Source organism: Protobothrops mucrosquamatus, unplaced genomic scaffold (genome assembly GCF_001527695.2).
Source record: "Protobothrops mucrosquamatus isolate PMUCROS unplaced genomic scaffold, P.Mucros_1.0 scaffold546, whole genome shotgun sequence".
NCBI lineage: Eukaryota > Metazoa > Chordata > Lepidosauria > Squamata > Viperidae > Protobothrops > Protobothrops mucrosquamatus.
This window is the reverse complement of record NW_015386850.1, coordinates 284,933-302,003: the sequence shown is the minus strand read 5'-3', so window position 1 is coordinate 302,003 and position 17,071 is coordinate 284,933. Positions and strand designations below refer to the sequence as shown.

Genomic DNA, 17,071 nt, shown 5'->3' with positions numbered 1-17,071 from the left:
GATCTTTAGAAATTAACTTTATTACAATGGTCAGGTACCAATCAGCTTAGATGATATAACTTGTTTGAGACCCTAAAACAAACATACTAGCAATTTGTCATGCATTGTATTATATTATTATACTATAATATTTTGGACATTTTACAGCAAAATTGGCAGAATTTTTCTTGTATTAAGAATTTAAACATGCTCTTCATGATTCTGATGGGTTCTCTCACCTAAAATTCACTTTCTCTCACTATGACTCACTTTCTTTCATAGTGAAAGTACAAATAATGTCCATCAACAGTGAAACCAAGTCGTTCCAAGCCTGAATGGACTGCATATTTTAGAGGACATCTTATTTGAAATTAGGGAGCGATACTGACCTTCTTTGCATTCAAGGGCTACCCGAGACTCGAGGTTGTCCATCTGCATCTGAAGTCTCTTGAGCGTGAGATCATTTTCACGTGACTTGCGCTTGTAGGCAATGAGGACTATGATGACTATGATGAGAAGAAGACTGCCTCCTGCTGCAATACTGACAATAGCAGGCAAAGTCAGCAGGCTGTCTGAGATCACATTCACTGAGCCAGGTGAGAAAATGATGCCACCTACATGCACCTAACCATCAAAAACAATCAACAGAAGATTACATTACAGTGTGTACAGAGATTAATTTGGAATAAAAACAGTCACTTAGAAAGATGACATTTACATCACAAAATGTGCTAGTAAGAATGCTGGGAATAGGACCGGCAATGAAAAGGAACACTTCTCCTGTATAAGTCCTTCTATTTGTCTACTTGGGAGTTAATGCATGGATGAAAACTGCTCATTTTTGTCCAGGAGCTGATTTTTTATTTTTTTTTTAAAAAAGAAATGTATAGTTTTAGGCACTGACATATTACTGCTGTTCTGGAAATCATTCCCAAAATGCTAAATACACTTTTAAAAGTCATAGAAATCTACTGATTTGCTAAGTTGTAGATAAGTCCTTGCAAGTAACATCCCCATAGAAAGGAAGGTCACATCCTTCTTGAAATATAGAAGAGCCTTTGAGTTACAACATATCTGTTATCCTTGCACTATCTCCCACATTCCTTTGATTACATGATATCTTCATTTGACTTTCATAACATAAGTTTGCAGCTTTCTTTTATAAACCATGAATATAAGAGAATAAGGATTTCATTCACAAAGGAATGAAAAGGGAAAGTATAGAAGGCAAGGAAAGAACAAAAGAAGAAATGGAAGGGGAAAACTGAGGGAGTTAGGACTGCCAAAGAATAAACTGATGTGCACTTTATAGGTGTTTGGTATAATAGTAATAGTAATAGTAATAGTAATAATAATAATAATAATAATAATAATAATAATAATAATAATAATAATAATAATAATAATAATAAAGTTGGAAGGGCCCTTGGACGTCATCTAGTGCTTATGATATCATATAAATCATAGTATTAGACAAATGATGTGAAGACTGACTCTTATTTTTTTATGAAAAAAAATATGTGCTTTATAAAGTAATCTAAGGATGTTCACATTAGACTATCAGTGGCAAAAACAGAAAAAAAATCATGCGTGATTAATTACAACCAGACATCATTTTGGAGATATGAAATGACTTCAAATGGATTCTAAAAAATGACAATTCTTGTAAAGTTCTCACAGTTTTAAAAGCAGACAAGTCACTAAACTCAAGAAAAGCATTCACCTGCAAATGTGCAATGCCAGAAGTGCCTTTAAAGGAACAATCTAACCCATGGCTCTTGACTATATTGATGGTAATGAGGAAACTAGCAATCAACAGCAAAATCATTGAGAACAAGATAAGTATGCCCCCTCACAGCAATGTTGCATTGCATGTAAATGGTGTGAATAATAAGTGCTTAAGCCAGGGGTAGGCAACCTTGGCTCTTTTATGACTCGTGGACTTCAACTCCCAGAATTCCTGAGCCAGCCATGGCTGGCTCAGGAATTCTGGGAGTTGAAGTCCACGAGTCATAAAAGAGCCAAGGTTGCCTACCCCTGGCTTAAGCAAATAGAGTATGCATGGCACAGCATAGCCTTCGGTACCAAGCAACCATATATTCCTGATCTATCTCTACAACAAACTTCAGCACCAGTTGTGCCATAATCTTTTCTGACATTTTTGTTGAAATGAATAAGACCAGCTATTGAAATGAAACCTATTCACTCACAAGCCCAAATTAGAAGTTAAACTTTCCAGTAGAAGGCCATAACAAACCATATTGCTAAGGAAACAATGCAAATCTGTCCAAGAGGTCACCACAGTTTAGCTCAGTTTGGAATAGACTTTATTTTTTGAACTTCTAAATATGAAGAGAACTCCATGCAAGCCATCATTAAAATGAGCCAATATGAAAGTGAGACCATTTGGATCTGCTGATATCTTTGGTGCTGGAGAGCTTAAAGATCTCCCCCCCCCCAAAAAAAAGCTCTGTAGCTATATTAGTAATATTCTTCAGCTTTTAACTTTTTTCCCCTTGTGTGATCTGTTGCTTAAGGTCTTATCATAGAGGTGGGGAGACTCTACTTTACTTCTAGTCTACTGTTAGCCAAGAAAGAAAGAAAGAAAGAAAGAAAGAAAGAAAGAAAGAAAGAAAGAAAGAAAGAAAGAAAGAAAGAAAGAAAGAAAGAAAGAAAGAAAGAAAGAGAAAGAAAAAGAAGTTAATTGGGTGTTTTTAAGCAGGCTACTTTTTCAACCCATCTTATCTCACATTTGCTGTTACAGAGAAATTTGGGGAATTTCTGTATTTCACCTTAAGTTATTGGAGAAGAGATGGGATATACATCTCACAAATAAAGACATATCTCATTTGTTCTGCAAAATATCCAGGGTAATTTTCTCTTACAAGCTGATTTTGCCTTCAACTATAGCTTCCATCAGCATGAACTGAGGTAAGGTATGCTGGGGACTTCTGCACCCACTGAGATGTTCTGCTGTCTACCAAAGCTCTTGCTGCTATAAAAGTAGTTAGGCTCAAAGGTGTGACAGCACTTTTTGTCTTTCAATAGCTGCAGGGTTTTGTGTTTGCCAATGAGCAGTTCAGAGTTACAGCTGCTGTAACTATTACTGCTTTATATACCCTCATGCAAAATTCATACGGTGCCAGTGTGTGCTTGGATAATATGTGTATGAATGTCCAAGTTACAAACACATGATGGTGATTTTTGAAGCTCACCATAACTTTGTGTTGCCCGGTGAGATTTGGAGGTTCACAAAGTAATTGGGTCTCAGAGATGGTGACAGCACAGGGAGTTTCTCCAATCAGAACAGTATAATTCAGCTTTGCTCCACCCGATGCAGGTGGACACAGATTTTTACCCTATGGAAAAGCAAAAAAAACAATGTTTTATGAAACGTTAGTTAATGTCTCAGCTTTTCTATGATTCAACATATATCCAACATTGTGGCACATATACTACATATCATACACATCATAAACATTGATGCATACTTATTTTTAAAAAGCTGCAACTGCGAATAAGAAATTGTACAATTGAGAGAGAGGAAACTTCCATTTATGTCTCTAATGTATTTGAATTTATATTTAGTGTGTGTGTGTTAAATGTTTGGGATTCAGTATTACATTGATCACAATCAGGGTAGGAACTACCATAAAAATGCCTGCTATCCCTTTACTATTATCCTTTTCTTTTTCATTTATATATCAAGACCAATATGATATTTAATTGAGGAAACCATAACTGACAGCTAAGAGGCAATTGAGAAATCAGGGGCAGTTCATGGAAATAGCAGTTAGTGCAAGAAGTAATCTTGAGAAGGTGAAAAATAAGATGGATAAAATTAGTCTTTCCTTGCCTATGATTAAAATGAGTGCTTTTCTGGTACATGACTGGCATAGCATGATAAAATACATCTGCTATTCCAGCCAAGCATACACTATCAAAATACACCTATATGTCACAGAAAACACTAACAGTCCAAATTCAGATATGAATAAGGAACTATCTAAACATGTTTGTCCATCACACAGCTACTACCATTCTACTGATATTGTGTTACATTAGGAGAAGAGAAACAATTGCTTGACATGAAAGAAAAGGCTTCACTGAAGTATCAGTGGTACAGAAAGCTATCACACATCAGGTACAAAAATAAGACTTTTCACATCAGCAGTAAAAATGTGAAAGTGGAGAAGATATGTTAATCCTGGGAGTGAGACATTGTTAATATAATATTGAACTTTAAACTTGATGTAGATTTGGTTCTCAAAACACAGTATTGTAAACTGCCAGCAAATAAAAGTGCAGAGTAGTTACATTTATCTTCACAAGAAAGGAATAAAGTGTGTTGGCTGACTTGTGACATATCAGTAAGAGTATCTGCAATGTTTTAAAATGTTCTTAACAATTAGACGCTAGGCCCAGTTTACTAAATTTTTGTTTTGATATATATAGCTCAGAGTTTAGCCTAGGACTACACGTTATGCAAAGGAAAATCTGAATATATGCAGTGGAGATACATCAATTTATAGATTCCTGCAATCGTAAACTCCTACAGTATGTGATAGAAATGCACATGTCAAACAAAATGTTTTGTGATGTATTATTGTTGGGAGGGGAACTGTAGGCAACTGGGGAGAGGTTAGCCTGCCACATATACATCAAATACCTTGAGTTATATACTTGTGTTAAATATTGGGCTGCAAATACATAGGAGGTTTGCATTACAATATCAATTTGGATGTTTTTCTGTCATTGTTTCTGCCAATGCCTATGAAGGAAATAAAGGAGTGACGGCAAAGAGAGCATTTCAAATTTATTTTTCAAGTTTTCCTAAAGAAGTTCAAATCAAACCCTCTCTGAAATATTTCTGTGTTAAATCTAAAATCCCACAACTATTTTCCAAGACAAAATTTGCAGATTTGTAATATTTAAAGAGTTTATGATTTTAAACATTCACATATATCTTCTTATATAACTATAAACAATACAAAAATTTACAGATTAATATAAGAAATGGAAATAAGATTTTACATGTAGGACAATACTTTTTTCAAAGTAAATCTGGATTTGAGTATATAAATGAGTCACCTGGATTGTGCCGTCACTTTACCTTCAGGATGATGGGTGATCCTGGCTTTTGGTCCAAGATGCCAGTAGCACTCAAAAGTTCAAAGGCAGGGTTTGGATAATAAATAAATTTGGTGTCATTATAAATCAGTAAAGATTGAACATTGTTAAAGATGAATCCGATTTCATCAGGTCGTTCAACAACATCCAGACCTGGTCGGTACTGTGATGTAAGTGAAGGAGCCAGGCAAGTGAGGGTGGTAGTATTCACAACTTTACAAACCTGGAAGAATACAATTAAGGCAGGGTTATACCTTGAATAAAATATTTTTTAATTATTGTCACATCATGATTCCACCTTAATTAGTTTGGCAAGACTGAATTATCAAACCCTTTTCCAAACCATGTAATAACTTGTTCTGTCATCAGCCAGGAAGAACATTCTGTGAGAATGACTCTAGAAGTGAAATATAAGCTTTTTATCTCCTTTTGTTCACTACCATATTTTAAAAATATCATTTCTATATAGAAAATAAGCATTAGACATACATGATGCTGGGAAGCTGGATAGAGCTTTAGTATACAAGAAATAATCAGTGTTATATGGAATCTGAAATAGAAAGATACACGGTTCTTTTTATTAAAAATGGATTATAGATTCTGTGATATGAATGATAGCTGGAAATGATACCAGATTCTGAGGTTGGAAGATAAATTTTATTGAAATAGCATAATGATCCTTTAATTAGATAGACCACAATCTGATAGTAACTTGTTTATGGTCACCTGTGAATTTCATGACTGATCAGAATACATCAGATTTGTTCTGCTGCCTATATCTTCCTGTTATGTTCATATACATATACAACTGTTTTGGATCAATACTGTATATTGGGAGATGTGGCAACTTGTGAAATGTGCAATGAACCTGTCACGATTGAGTTCTTATACTTCAAAATTACCACAGCCCATTGAAAATAAAATGAAGCACTACAGAGGAAAAGAAATCAATGTCTCACATTTGTGTTTACAGGTCAATGAAGATCATGTTAGCAAATCTTCAAAAGATATCATACTTACTAGCATCATATTCTCAGGCATCAAGGGAATAGAAAAGGGGTTTTGAATAATCCAATCTGGTTATATAGATTTCTCATACGCATTAAGAGTAGTATCTAAGACCAATTTAATTTTTTTATAAAAATACACACACACACACACACACACACACACACACACTATAAAGGTAACAATAACATTCAAGTTAAAGGAGATTCTAATGCTTTCTTTTTCTCTTTTCTTCTTTCTCTTCCTTCCTTCCTTCCTTCCTTCCTTCCCTTCTTTTCTTATTATTCAATTTTGCAGCTACCAAGATTGTTGGACAAGCAGGCACAGAAACAGCCAGGGAAGTGATTGAAGCTTGGGAAACAGCCCCTCATCAGTCAATAGGAGTGCTGATTTACCACACCTATCAAGTATTTAGAAGGAAAGAGCTGGGCAGCACAAGCAAATGACAGCTAATAAAGTCCCAGAAAGTTTATTTTCTTTAGGTTGTTCCAGATGTTTTACAAAATGATATAATTCAGAAACCTAAAACCTCCTAAAGCACCACAATTTTAAGAAGCAAGAGTTATATATGCATGTACATTCTTTGCTCTGCTTGAATTATAGCCAAGTCTTTGGATGGGAACTGTGAGAAAGAATCTTAAAACTTAAAACTGAATGACAATGCTTTTTTTAAGTTACATATTAAATTATATTTCCTCACTTGAAACCAACACTGAACCATCATAAAGCCCAAAAATTAAATAAACAATAAGGCTTTGAAATACGAAAACTACCAACTAGATTAAAAGTTGTGTTTATGAATGAAGTTAAGCTATATGGCTGAATCAGTCAAGTTCACAATTTACATTTCTAATGTGAGGTTCTTATTCTTGAAAATGCAGACTAATTATTTGCAGATCACAACAATTGATCATAAAATCATTTTTCTCAACGTGAAGCATTTGCATTTGTCTATTTACATATTTAATTCTATATCTTGCTCTACACTCTAGACAGAATTTAGAACTTACATTCTATATCTACTGATAAAATAAATATCACTTATTTTCTGTAACTGTTCATTTAATATAGAAAGTGAGGGGAAAATGGACGACGCTAATAACAAAATTTTCTATCCAAAGCTCCAAATTATGTCCACACATAAACTATGCAGTTGGCTAGTTAAACAAAATCAAGGGGCATATTATTCTTTCTGTTATTAATAGATTTAAATATAAATATTTTTTAATGATTCAACCACACTGAATCTGAATGGGTTGACTGAATCAATGAAATACACCATCTAGGAAATCTTTCAGGCCCTTATGGTCAGAAAGTAATTGTGCCCTTACAGTGAGATTGTATCTATGTCTCACCCTCTTCCTTATTTCTGCATACAGCTGCATATGTAGATTTCAAAATTTGCCCACAAAGGCTGAGTTTGATCTTAATGCTGACAAATATCTGAACAGCTGTGAAGCTTTTTTGTTAGTCACAAATGCATTTGTCATGGATCAGAGATACATTGTTTTGGCAATGGAAATGCAACATAAATCACATTGCAATGTTAATCCTAGTTTGAATTAAAATCCTTCAGGAATATAAACATTTAAAACAATAGTCTAAAATGGGAGTTTTTAAAATTTTTATATAGAGGTAAATGTCAAGATAGGGCATAGGTACATAAAAACTTGAATTTGTGAAAATTGCAATTGTGCTGCAGATCTGGATGGAAACAAATACACAGATCAGAAGCTATGTCATAGGATGGTATGGGGCAGAGCCAATTTTACAATTAAAAAGTCTCTTCCATCACTTGCTTCTCTGAGGCTTTGATAGTTCTCCAGGATTGTTCTGTTTAAATGAAGCAGGTGTTCAGAAGGGTAGAGTCAGTAAAATATCACTACCATTGTTGTTGTTTTTTCAACCTTGTTTACTTAGAGCATCTCTGCCTTCTGCTGCTGGCTTTTTGTGTGCCTCCAATGATGTATGGTGGGGCCTCACAATGGCACAAGTACCATATGCTGTCATTGTTCCCTGTTAAATGCAGTTTCTCTATACAGTATGATAAGGCTCCATGGAATAAAATAAAAACAAGCTCTTAAGGTTATCCATGATAAGGACTCTAAAATGGAATCTAACTAATGTAACATAAGATATAGCTGCACAGAAATTTTTCCTGCATTTTTAAGAATATTGGAGATTTAGAATGTAGGGATTATGAAAAGACACAGGAGGTGTGAACTCTCCCCAGAGACCTCTCCCCTATTTTTTATATCTCCTTCTACAAACTATATTCTGCTTTAAACAGTTCACAATATTTAACTTTATTTTTATCCTGCCTTTATTATTTTTATAAACAACTGAAGATGATGAACATATCTAATACTCCTTCCTCCACAAAGTTTTACCACAACAACAATCCAGTGAAGTGGGCTGGGTTGAGAGAGAGTAACTGGCATCCAGAGGGAGGAGAAGTGAAAAAAATGGCAGGATGGTTGGTGTAGCATCAGAAAGCAAGATCCACTGTTTTCATATGTATGTAGAAAACTTACAGTAACTTCATAGGAAAGCAAGAATTTAACCTTCCATCTCCTGTAGCAATAGCACTTAGACTTATATACCATTTCACAGTGCTTTACAGCCCTCTCTAAGCAGTTTACAGAGTCAGCATATTGCTCCCAATCTGGGTTTTCATTTTACCGATTCCAGAAGGATAGAAGGCTGAGTCAACCTTGAGCCAGTGAGAATCGAATTGCTGGCAGTTGGCAAAATTAGTCTGCAATACTGCATTCTAACCACAGCACCACCACAGCTCCTTCCACTGTAGCCAAAGTTATGTTAAATAGTATAATAAATTAGAACCAAATACAAACCTATTAATGAAATATTTATTAGAATGAATTTTGATTATTATGAATGTGGTTCTTCTGTCTCATTGATAAAATAGATCAGGGTTATATTTGAATAAAAAGCCTTTCTTTTTCAAGTGATTAAAGATAGGTTTGAAAAACAACCAGCCTACAACTTGCATATCAACCAAGAATCATGCAACCATTGGGTTAAGGAAACTTTCAATCTTTGGTAAAAGCAGATACTTACATTGACAGATTCTTTGCCATTGTACTTCACTCGGATTCTGGGTTCTTGTATAACATCCAGGTTGGATCCTGTAACAGTGAGAGGTGTGTGGCCACTGAAAGAAAGCAGAAGTCTTTAGGTTAATGAGGTTAATATGTCAAGAGGAAATGGGCCAGAACTCAGTGTCTATATTTCTTATAAGTACAAATGTTTGTTGATCTCAACAGGATATTTTCTGCAGGTTGAATAGGACGACAGAGTGCATTAATATACCATTGAATGCATTAATACACCATTGTCTTGATTCTGGATTAGTTGTCTTCCATAATATATATTTTTTTTGTTTCATTTGTCCCCCTAGTGGATAGTTATTTTTCCCATGTAACTTTTCTTAGACATGTTAACAATGGATGCTAAGGAAATCAAATGAACAAAAAATATGGAGGTCATTTCTTTGCTTCAGACTTTCTAGCTCAACACAATATAATAACACTCATCTGAAATTTAGATTTTATCTCTAGCCTTTAATATGGCAGATACATTGGGAAGTGATGGATAGTGAAATAACTAAATAGGGAAGAGCCAACAAAATCAGCTGATTGGAAAAAGTTGGGTAAATGTTAACAAGGTTGCATACACAAACTATTTGACAGTGATCTATTTCTATTATGTGGATTCTGGGGTGATCTTGTAACATACTTTTGATTTTAGCCTCTCTAATTCCTAAGGAAGATGTGAATGACTAATTCACCCCAGTATCTGTCTTGACTGTTGCTTCTGACTAAGGTTATTCTGAGTTTCTCCTGTGATTAATTGAATACGTATTAAAAATCTACCAGCCCTATCTAATCAATCTCCAGATTACTCCCTTCCCAGATATAAACTAGAGAAAACTAGGATTGAAAGCAGCTGTTGTCAGTCAAATTGTTTTTGTTCTGCCTTATGTGCATTTAGAAAATTAGAACATTATTGAGTACCTAATTAAATAGGAACGAGAAGTTACTAAATCATGGTCATTTGTCTAAGATATTCAAAATTGCAGGTTTAAAGCTTTAATATGCCAGGTTTTTTTTAAAAAAAGATCTTCAATTCCACTTTTTTCTTTAGTAGGTTTTGAAGCTCACCACATTGCTTCTAAGGATTTCTAAAGCCAGTCTGGAATCATCTATAAGAAAGAAAGACTTCCATTTCTCAGATCTCTCAATATATAGAGCTCACACTCACATTTCATCTTTTGTATGCCATATTGCATACAAGTCAGAAAAAGCTAATAGCAGTGCAAAAACTGACCTAAGGTTTTAGAAAGCATTCAATCAATAATTGTACAGTAGAGTACACTTCTGGGATATAGCTGTGCATCTTATGTAATTTCATGCATGAACTTTTTTCTTCTCTTTTTGCATTGATTGCCACTGTTTCTGTTTTAGCACTGACTCTCTTAAAAAGAAGCCTTTAATGAGCAATTGTGCATTTCTTCAGCAGATGGAAGTGATCGTGGGGCTCCATTTGCTTTCCTAGAATCTTGTCACGGATTGCTATGGCTGTAATTGCAGCTGAATTAGTCACTCTGATTTTCTAACTCAGGGAAAAGAGATGCTTTCATTTCCCTGAAACAAGGCCTGGGGATAGGAGACCCACTTATTTCAGATAGTTTGTTCTTTTGCAATAGATTGAAAAGGTTTATCTGAAACATTTTCAAATAATTTTTTACATCTTCCTTTTTTGGGGGGCTCAACACATGCAAATTATGTGATCATTTTAAAAATATAATTCTTTAAATTGTCTAGACCTTTTGAACCCAGGAAATCAGGAGAATGGCTATGCCATACTCCTTGAAGGATCAGACCTTTATTCATAAATCTTCTATATTTACACAGGTGGAATAAATCCTCTAGGAACTGTGAAGCTGGGTGCTGACAACTGAGAGGAAAGCAAATGAAGAGAATTATAAATTATACCTTTTTCTCTCTCACTGGGAACTTGGCTGTGCTGTGCTAAGTCACAGACTCTGTTTTCTTTTCCCTATCGAAGGACAGTTTTAAACTAGCATTTATAAAGATAGTGTTGATTCTAAAGTCATCACCCATAGTGACATGGTTTCAAAATTTGAACAAAGCTTTTGTTGAATTTTAAAAATGGTAATCACTACATTTTTTTTCCTGCCATGACTGTGAAATCCAGGCCAATCAAAATTGTTCTTGCAGGGGTGAAGAACTTTCATTTATTTGAAGATAGTTACCAAATATTTTATATTCTTTGACAAGACAAAGTATTTTCAGCCTAACTCTAGGCTTGTAGATATTTTTTGCAAAATGGTTTTTGGGACAGCTCTAGATTGTTGAAGATATTTATAAAGAAAACATTGTAGCATGCCTTTTAGATGTGCTCAGTAATAATAATGCCAAGTCTTTTCTCCCCAATTATTGTTTTGTTTGAATTATTGGAGTAAGAAAAGGGAGTACCCTGACTAGAGGTGCATCCTAAATAGACACTAGTAAAAAAGTACAGAAATCATGTGGCTTTGAACAATGCTTTGAAAATTTCAACTTGGTTGAATTTCTGTTTTGTGAGGAATTAATTGAACCCTGCTTCAAGTAATTTGTTTCTTGATGCAACATTATAGGAGCTTAGTTACCTGGCTATGCTCCATTCAGGCTCAATCCGATGAACTTTTGGGTCATCAATGTATTCAAATTGTAACGAGCTTTCTAGCTGGGCCCGGTCCACACTGACAGAAACATGCACTGGTCCAAGACCATGGGTAGAAGGTGCAGACACACACATAATCTCATTAATTGATCTCCTGTAAGAAAAAAACAATCTTTAGTTAGAAGAAATACGAACAAAGAATGACACCACTTATTGCCCACAATGGGAATCTTTGGGATTCATTCTAAAGCAGTTGAATGACAATCTTCGGGGGAGATATGATGCTTTTTAAATAGATGTTCTCTAGTAGATAGTTGATAGTCATGACTCACAAAGGCATGAATATTCATGAATTTTCATCTAAAGTCATTTTTACTTCTGCATATAATAAGCATACATCATTTAAAATTTGGATTGTAATTAAATCAAGATTTAAAATATGATGCTGAAGTTCTTATTTTTGGAAATATGTGGTAAGGTCTTGACTTTGCAACCTTGGTATTCACATCTGCTGAAGTATAAGTATACTGCCAAAATTTTGTTTTCTGAAAAAAAACCCTTACTGAATAAATTCCATAATATGTATTAATCTCATTTATTTATATTATAAATGTGTATGCCATCTATCCATAAATGACTTTGCATGGCTTATAATTAAAGATGTACAAAATATCAGTTTCGGAATGGAACATTCCAAAATAATAATGTAAAGCTTAATTTTGACTGCATGCCCTTCTACTGTTCTGGTAGTGATTTATTGCATCTGTGTGGTCTGGAGGAAAAACAGCATTTTGCACTTCCATCTCTACATCCAATATAAATATAAATATGTTCCTGAAAGCAGCATTTTGCACTTCCATCTCTACATCCAATATAAATATAAATATATATAGGTGTTTGTGTGTTCATAGGTGAGTTGGGTTGAGAGAGAGTGATTGATCCAAAGTCACCAGCTGGCTTTCATACATAAAGCAGGACTTGAATTCACAGTCTCCTAGATTCTAATCTGGTGCCTTAGCCATAGACCAAACTGGCTCATATGAATATCTAAAACTCTATAAAGCCTAAAGGGGCCTATAAAAGATCACACACACACCAGTTGGCTAGATCAAAAAAGCAAGATTATACTTATTCAGTATCTTTAATGCTAATTTTGAGATAAATGACAATCTTGAAAACTGCAAAAGGAATGTCCAACCCTCATTTTTTTAGTGCATTAATGTTGAGTTTTTTGATAATTTGAAATGCTTTTCCCCAGCTTTTTTAATATGAGCTGAGTTGCTACTTAAACTAATAATTGTGGTAGAATGTAATCTGGATTCACAAGAGGGAGGGGCTGCTTTTCAGAAGGCAAAGAGGATCTCAGAAAATTTGGTCTGCAACAAGAGGGCTAAAATGGCTCTTCCCTGGCAGTTCCCAGAGTATATCTATAGTTATACAACTAATTGCTTTACTCTGGCAAGATTCTGTATATAGATGAAAAATAATAAAGGAAACTACTCAGAATTAGCTCCAGGAAGGAGGGAGGATGGAGTAAATGTCTTTTATGTCAATTATTTCCCTTCCTATTCAAAATCATCATCAAAACTGTTTAATCCCCAGAGAAGAAAATATTAGGAAGCCTTGTGCTTTTTCCACTATGCATATACTCAGCAGAAGGTAGGGGGGAGAGGGGGGGGGAGAGATGCAAGAAAGGATAACTAATGGCAGGAAAAAAATAAAGTTACTCAAATTTGAGTCTTCATCTCCCTTTCCTGAGTCTTATTTCTGGATGTAATAAAGATGGGAAAAACAATAATTATATTATACAGCTAGTTTTGCTTATAGATACATTCCTGGTATGAAGATGTATAATCAAAGAATGGAACATTGGTTATTCTTGCCTTTAAAAAAAACAAACTGTAATAACCATCAATAATTACAATAATAAATTGTAAACTACTTGAGTAAACAAATTAAATATATAACATGAGTTTCAATTTACAGCATGTTTAGTATTTGGCTCCTTTCATTGGAATTAAGGAAGGACACATAAGTTAAAATGTTTTATGGATTCTTCTATTCAGGTTTCAGACCAGATACATATGTATACTTTAGAAATCTGCATCCTGACCTCCAATATTCCCACAAAATTCATAATCTTCTGATGTGTCCTTGGAGCATGCAAAAGTAAAGTATCTAAATACGTTTTATACCCTTGGAAACCTTAGGGATATAGTAAGATTTTGTTATATTGCCAGTGTTTTGGATGGTGCTATATTTGTTAAATACTTTACCATAAGCATAGTGGATTTTGTACTGCACTTTTCCAAATAGTTAAATATTAAGTGCAATATCTTGTGGTTATATGAAGAGAATTGGAATTGATATATTATATTTGAAAAGAAAAAAAAGTCCCTCAGGATGCAATTTTTTTTGAACACCACTCTGTTTCTTTACCCAAAAGAATAAAAGGGAGTTCCTGATCTGAAAAAAAGTATCATAAATTTGATTCAAAGTATGCATAATGGGATTAAAGCATAAAAAAATAGGGAAGGAATATAAATGATAAAAATGGATGGAGGGAAATGGACAATGTAAAATTAAAAAAAGAGAAAGGAAGTAGGTTATGCACTGTCACATCACTGTGCAACCTGGCCATAATAACAATTTTTCTTGGAGCTGGAATCTAATCTTCTATCTATCAGCGACCTCACATGAGAATAGGCATTTTAACATGCCATAGACCAGACTTCAGAGATATCTGCTTAGTCCTTGTGTAAGATCCAAAGCGACACATCACTGCTGGCAAAGAGTTAGTGCAAGCTCCCTGTGATCAGTTAATTAGCTTTCTGCGCTATTACCATGTCGTCATGGTGAATTTCTCCACTCCTCCGATCAGAGGCAGGAGAATAGAAAGAAGCTGTAATTACAGTGAATCTCATTAGAAACTGCTTCATCTAATCAGTCTCCTGCACATCATGAGTACATGCCAAGTTCATCACCTATAAACCATGCAGTTTATGGAAGAAAGAAAGAAAGAAGACCATGTCATGACCTTGTATGGAAATGCTGGGATAAACAGTATGCTATTAGATTCTGAGAAATGTTGTTTACTAGATTATATGGGCAAATAGATATAGTGAATTAGGAAAAGTTCTTAAATATAACCATACATTTAATGGAATAGTTATGTTGCATTAAACATAGATGTTATCATTTATTTATTCCAAATTTTTCCTTAGCTGCAAATTAAAAAAAAAGAAAAACCACTGAGGTTGATTTATAAATTCTAATTTATAAATTCTAATGGTGGTATATGCCACAAAGAAGGAATAATGAAGATAAATAAATAATTTGTGACTTAGATGCCCACAAGACTATACTTGGATAACAAACTATGAAGAATGTGAAAGGACATTCAGTATCTAGCAAGTGACCAAGTCGGCTGATCTTGTCTGGCTTGGATGTCTGGGAAAGTGTGAAGATTATTGAGGGGGCATTGATCTGTGGCAGAGGTGGGAGCTAGCTAACAGATTTTAGAAAAGTCCAGGCAATGTCCTGCCACTGTGGCAATATGCCCAGAGGGCAGGAATTATCTTGTCCTATTAGTGATTCTATGTCTGGAAGGGGCTCCTACTGGTCAAGGTACGGGATTTCCTTAGATTACGTTGATTGCATCAATCTAACAAACTAACGTCTCTGAAACATCGGGAAACCTTCAATACGGTGAGACGGAGGATCTTTTCATTGATCTAAATCCTAACTACCAACCCTCCTTCTAACCCTAACCTGACTTCCAACTAACACCTCGTGTAACCACTCCTTCCCTCGGGACTTGACCCATTTTAACACCTCCCCCCCAGGTGGGAGATAGAAGGGAGAGTAGTGGCTTGTCTTAGGTTGGTGAAGTTGTATGTTTGTTGCCCTATGTATGATGAGTACAGAGGGAGAGGGCATGATTGGGTTTTGAAAGTGAGTGGGCAGGAGCTGGTTTAGAAGAGTGTGTGGTCAGAAGCACCCTTGTATTTACTTGCCATCTGAATGGGTAGGATTTGTGCTTGGCTTGTGAATGGGACTGTTGATGGAGGAAGGGAAGGAACAGAGAATAGTTCAAAATGACCCCACTGACTTCTAGATCAGGAGGAATTGGTGGAACATTTGAATGGCTGTTAAGTGGACCAAACCATGAAATCAATTCTACAGAATATCTATAATCTTTTTTTAATTGAGATTGACTGTAATAAACAAACCTTGCTGTAATCTCCCCATCCTCCTTAAAGATCAATAAATTAGGGAAGTGTCTGTCCCAGCCACTTCTGAATATTATCTGGACATTACGGATTTAACATCCAATCTGAAAAAAATCTGCCTTTCAGCTTTATAGGGCCTGGAGGAAGCTGAACCATTTTCAGTCCAGATTCAGTCTGGAATATGGTATAGAGATGGCTTTGGTCACAGTTGTCAGTTATTTGTGGCAAGTCTTGGATGTATGTGATGCCTCCATCCTGATTCTTCTTGTCTCTTGGCATGGTATCCTGACCTGGCTTTTTCTCTAAGCACTTGAGTCTAGTTTAGTGGAATTTTCTTTTGATTGTTTAATTATCATATCTGGTCTTTTATATTTTATATGTTGAGTTATTGTTTAATGTTGTATTAATATGTTTACTCTTTATTGTTTGCTTTGTAGTACACTGCTCAATGTTACATTGTTGGGTGACTCAATACTTCTATTATATATATATATCTCCCTTTCTGATATCCAAGAACAGCAGAAAGAGTACTAGTAAAAGATATCCCAGTATGTTTTTTATGGTAATGAATTACGTGATACTACTATTTTTCATGTTAGCCAACAGAGCTAATGAAAGCATGTAATCAAGTTGAACTCTGCAAACATCAGTGTTGCATCCCAGCATCAGTTGAGAGAGTTCCTGCATAACTCTAGGCTTAAAAAGTTATTTGAGAAGCAAATACCATAAAGAAAAAAAAATCTCCTCTGTAGATAAGAAATGAAAAACCTCCTGTAATGTAACTATGCACGTTTCTTCTTATCTGTTCCAAAGGTATAAATGAACACTGTCCTATTAGATAAGGAGATACTAAATCAGTTAAATCAAGTCTACTCATTAACATGTCATTCCTTATCTCCCCTTTTCAATCCAGGCATAAAGTGGATGCTGGGATGTTTTATCTCTTCAGATGCTAAAGAAAGCAGCATTAATATGAAAAGTCTCAGTAATTCAGCTTTGGAAATGTTAGTTAT

General features: G+C 34.9%; 1 protein-coding gene across 1 annotated transcript in view; it reads right to left on the bottom strand.

The window, feature by feature from the left end:
* Positions 1-17,071, bottom strand: part of PLXNA2 (plexin A2) — a gene marked incomplete at its 5' end in the record, with an annotated part of 261,184 nt that overhangs the window by 57,627 nt on the left and 186,486 nt on the right. Inside the window, 5 exons of the mRNA XM_015816987.1 lie at positions 369-603; positions 3,195-3,338; positions 5,093-5,332; positions 9,199-9,292; positions 11,813-11,980. Of these exons, the coding sequence (XP_015672473.1) occupies positions 369-603; positions 3,195-3,338; positions 5,093-5,332; positions 9,199-9,292; positions 11,813-11,980 (881 nt within the window). The remainder of the gene's footprint in view (positions 1-368; positions 604-3,194; positions 3,339-5,092; positions 5,333-9,198; positions 9,293-11,812; positions 11,981-17,071) is intronic.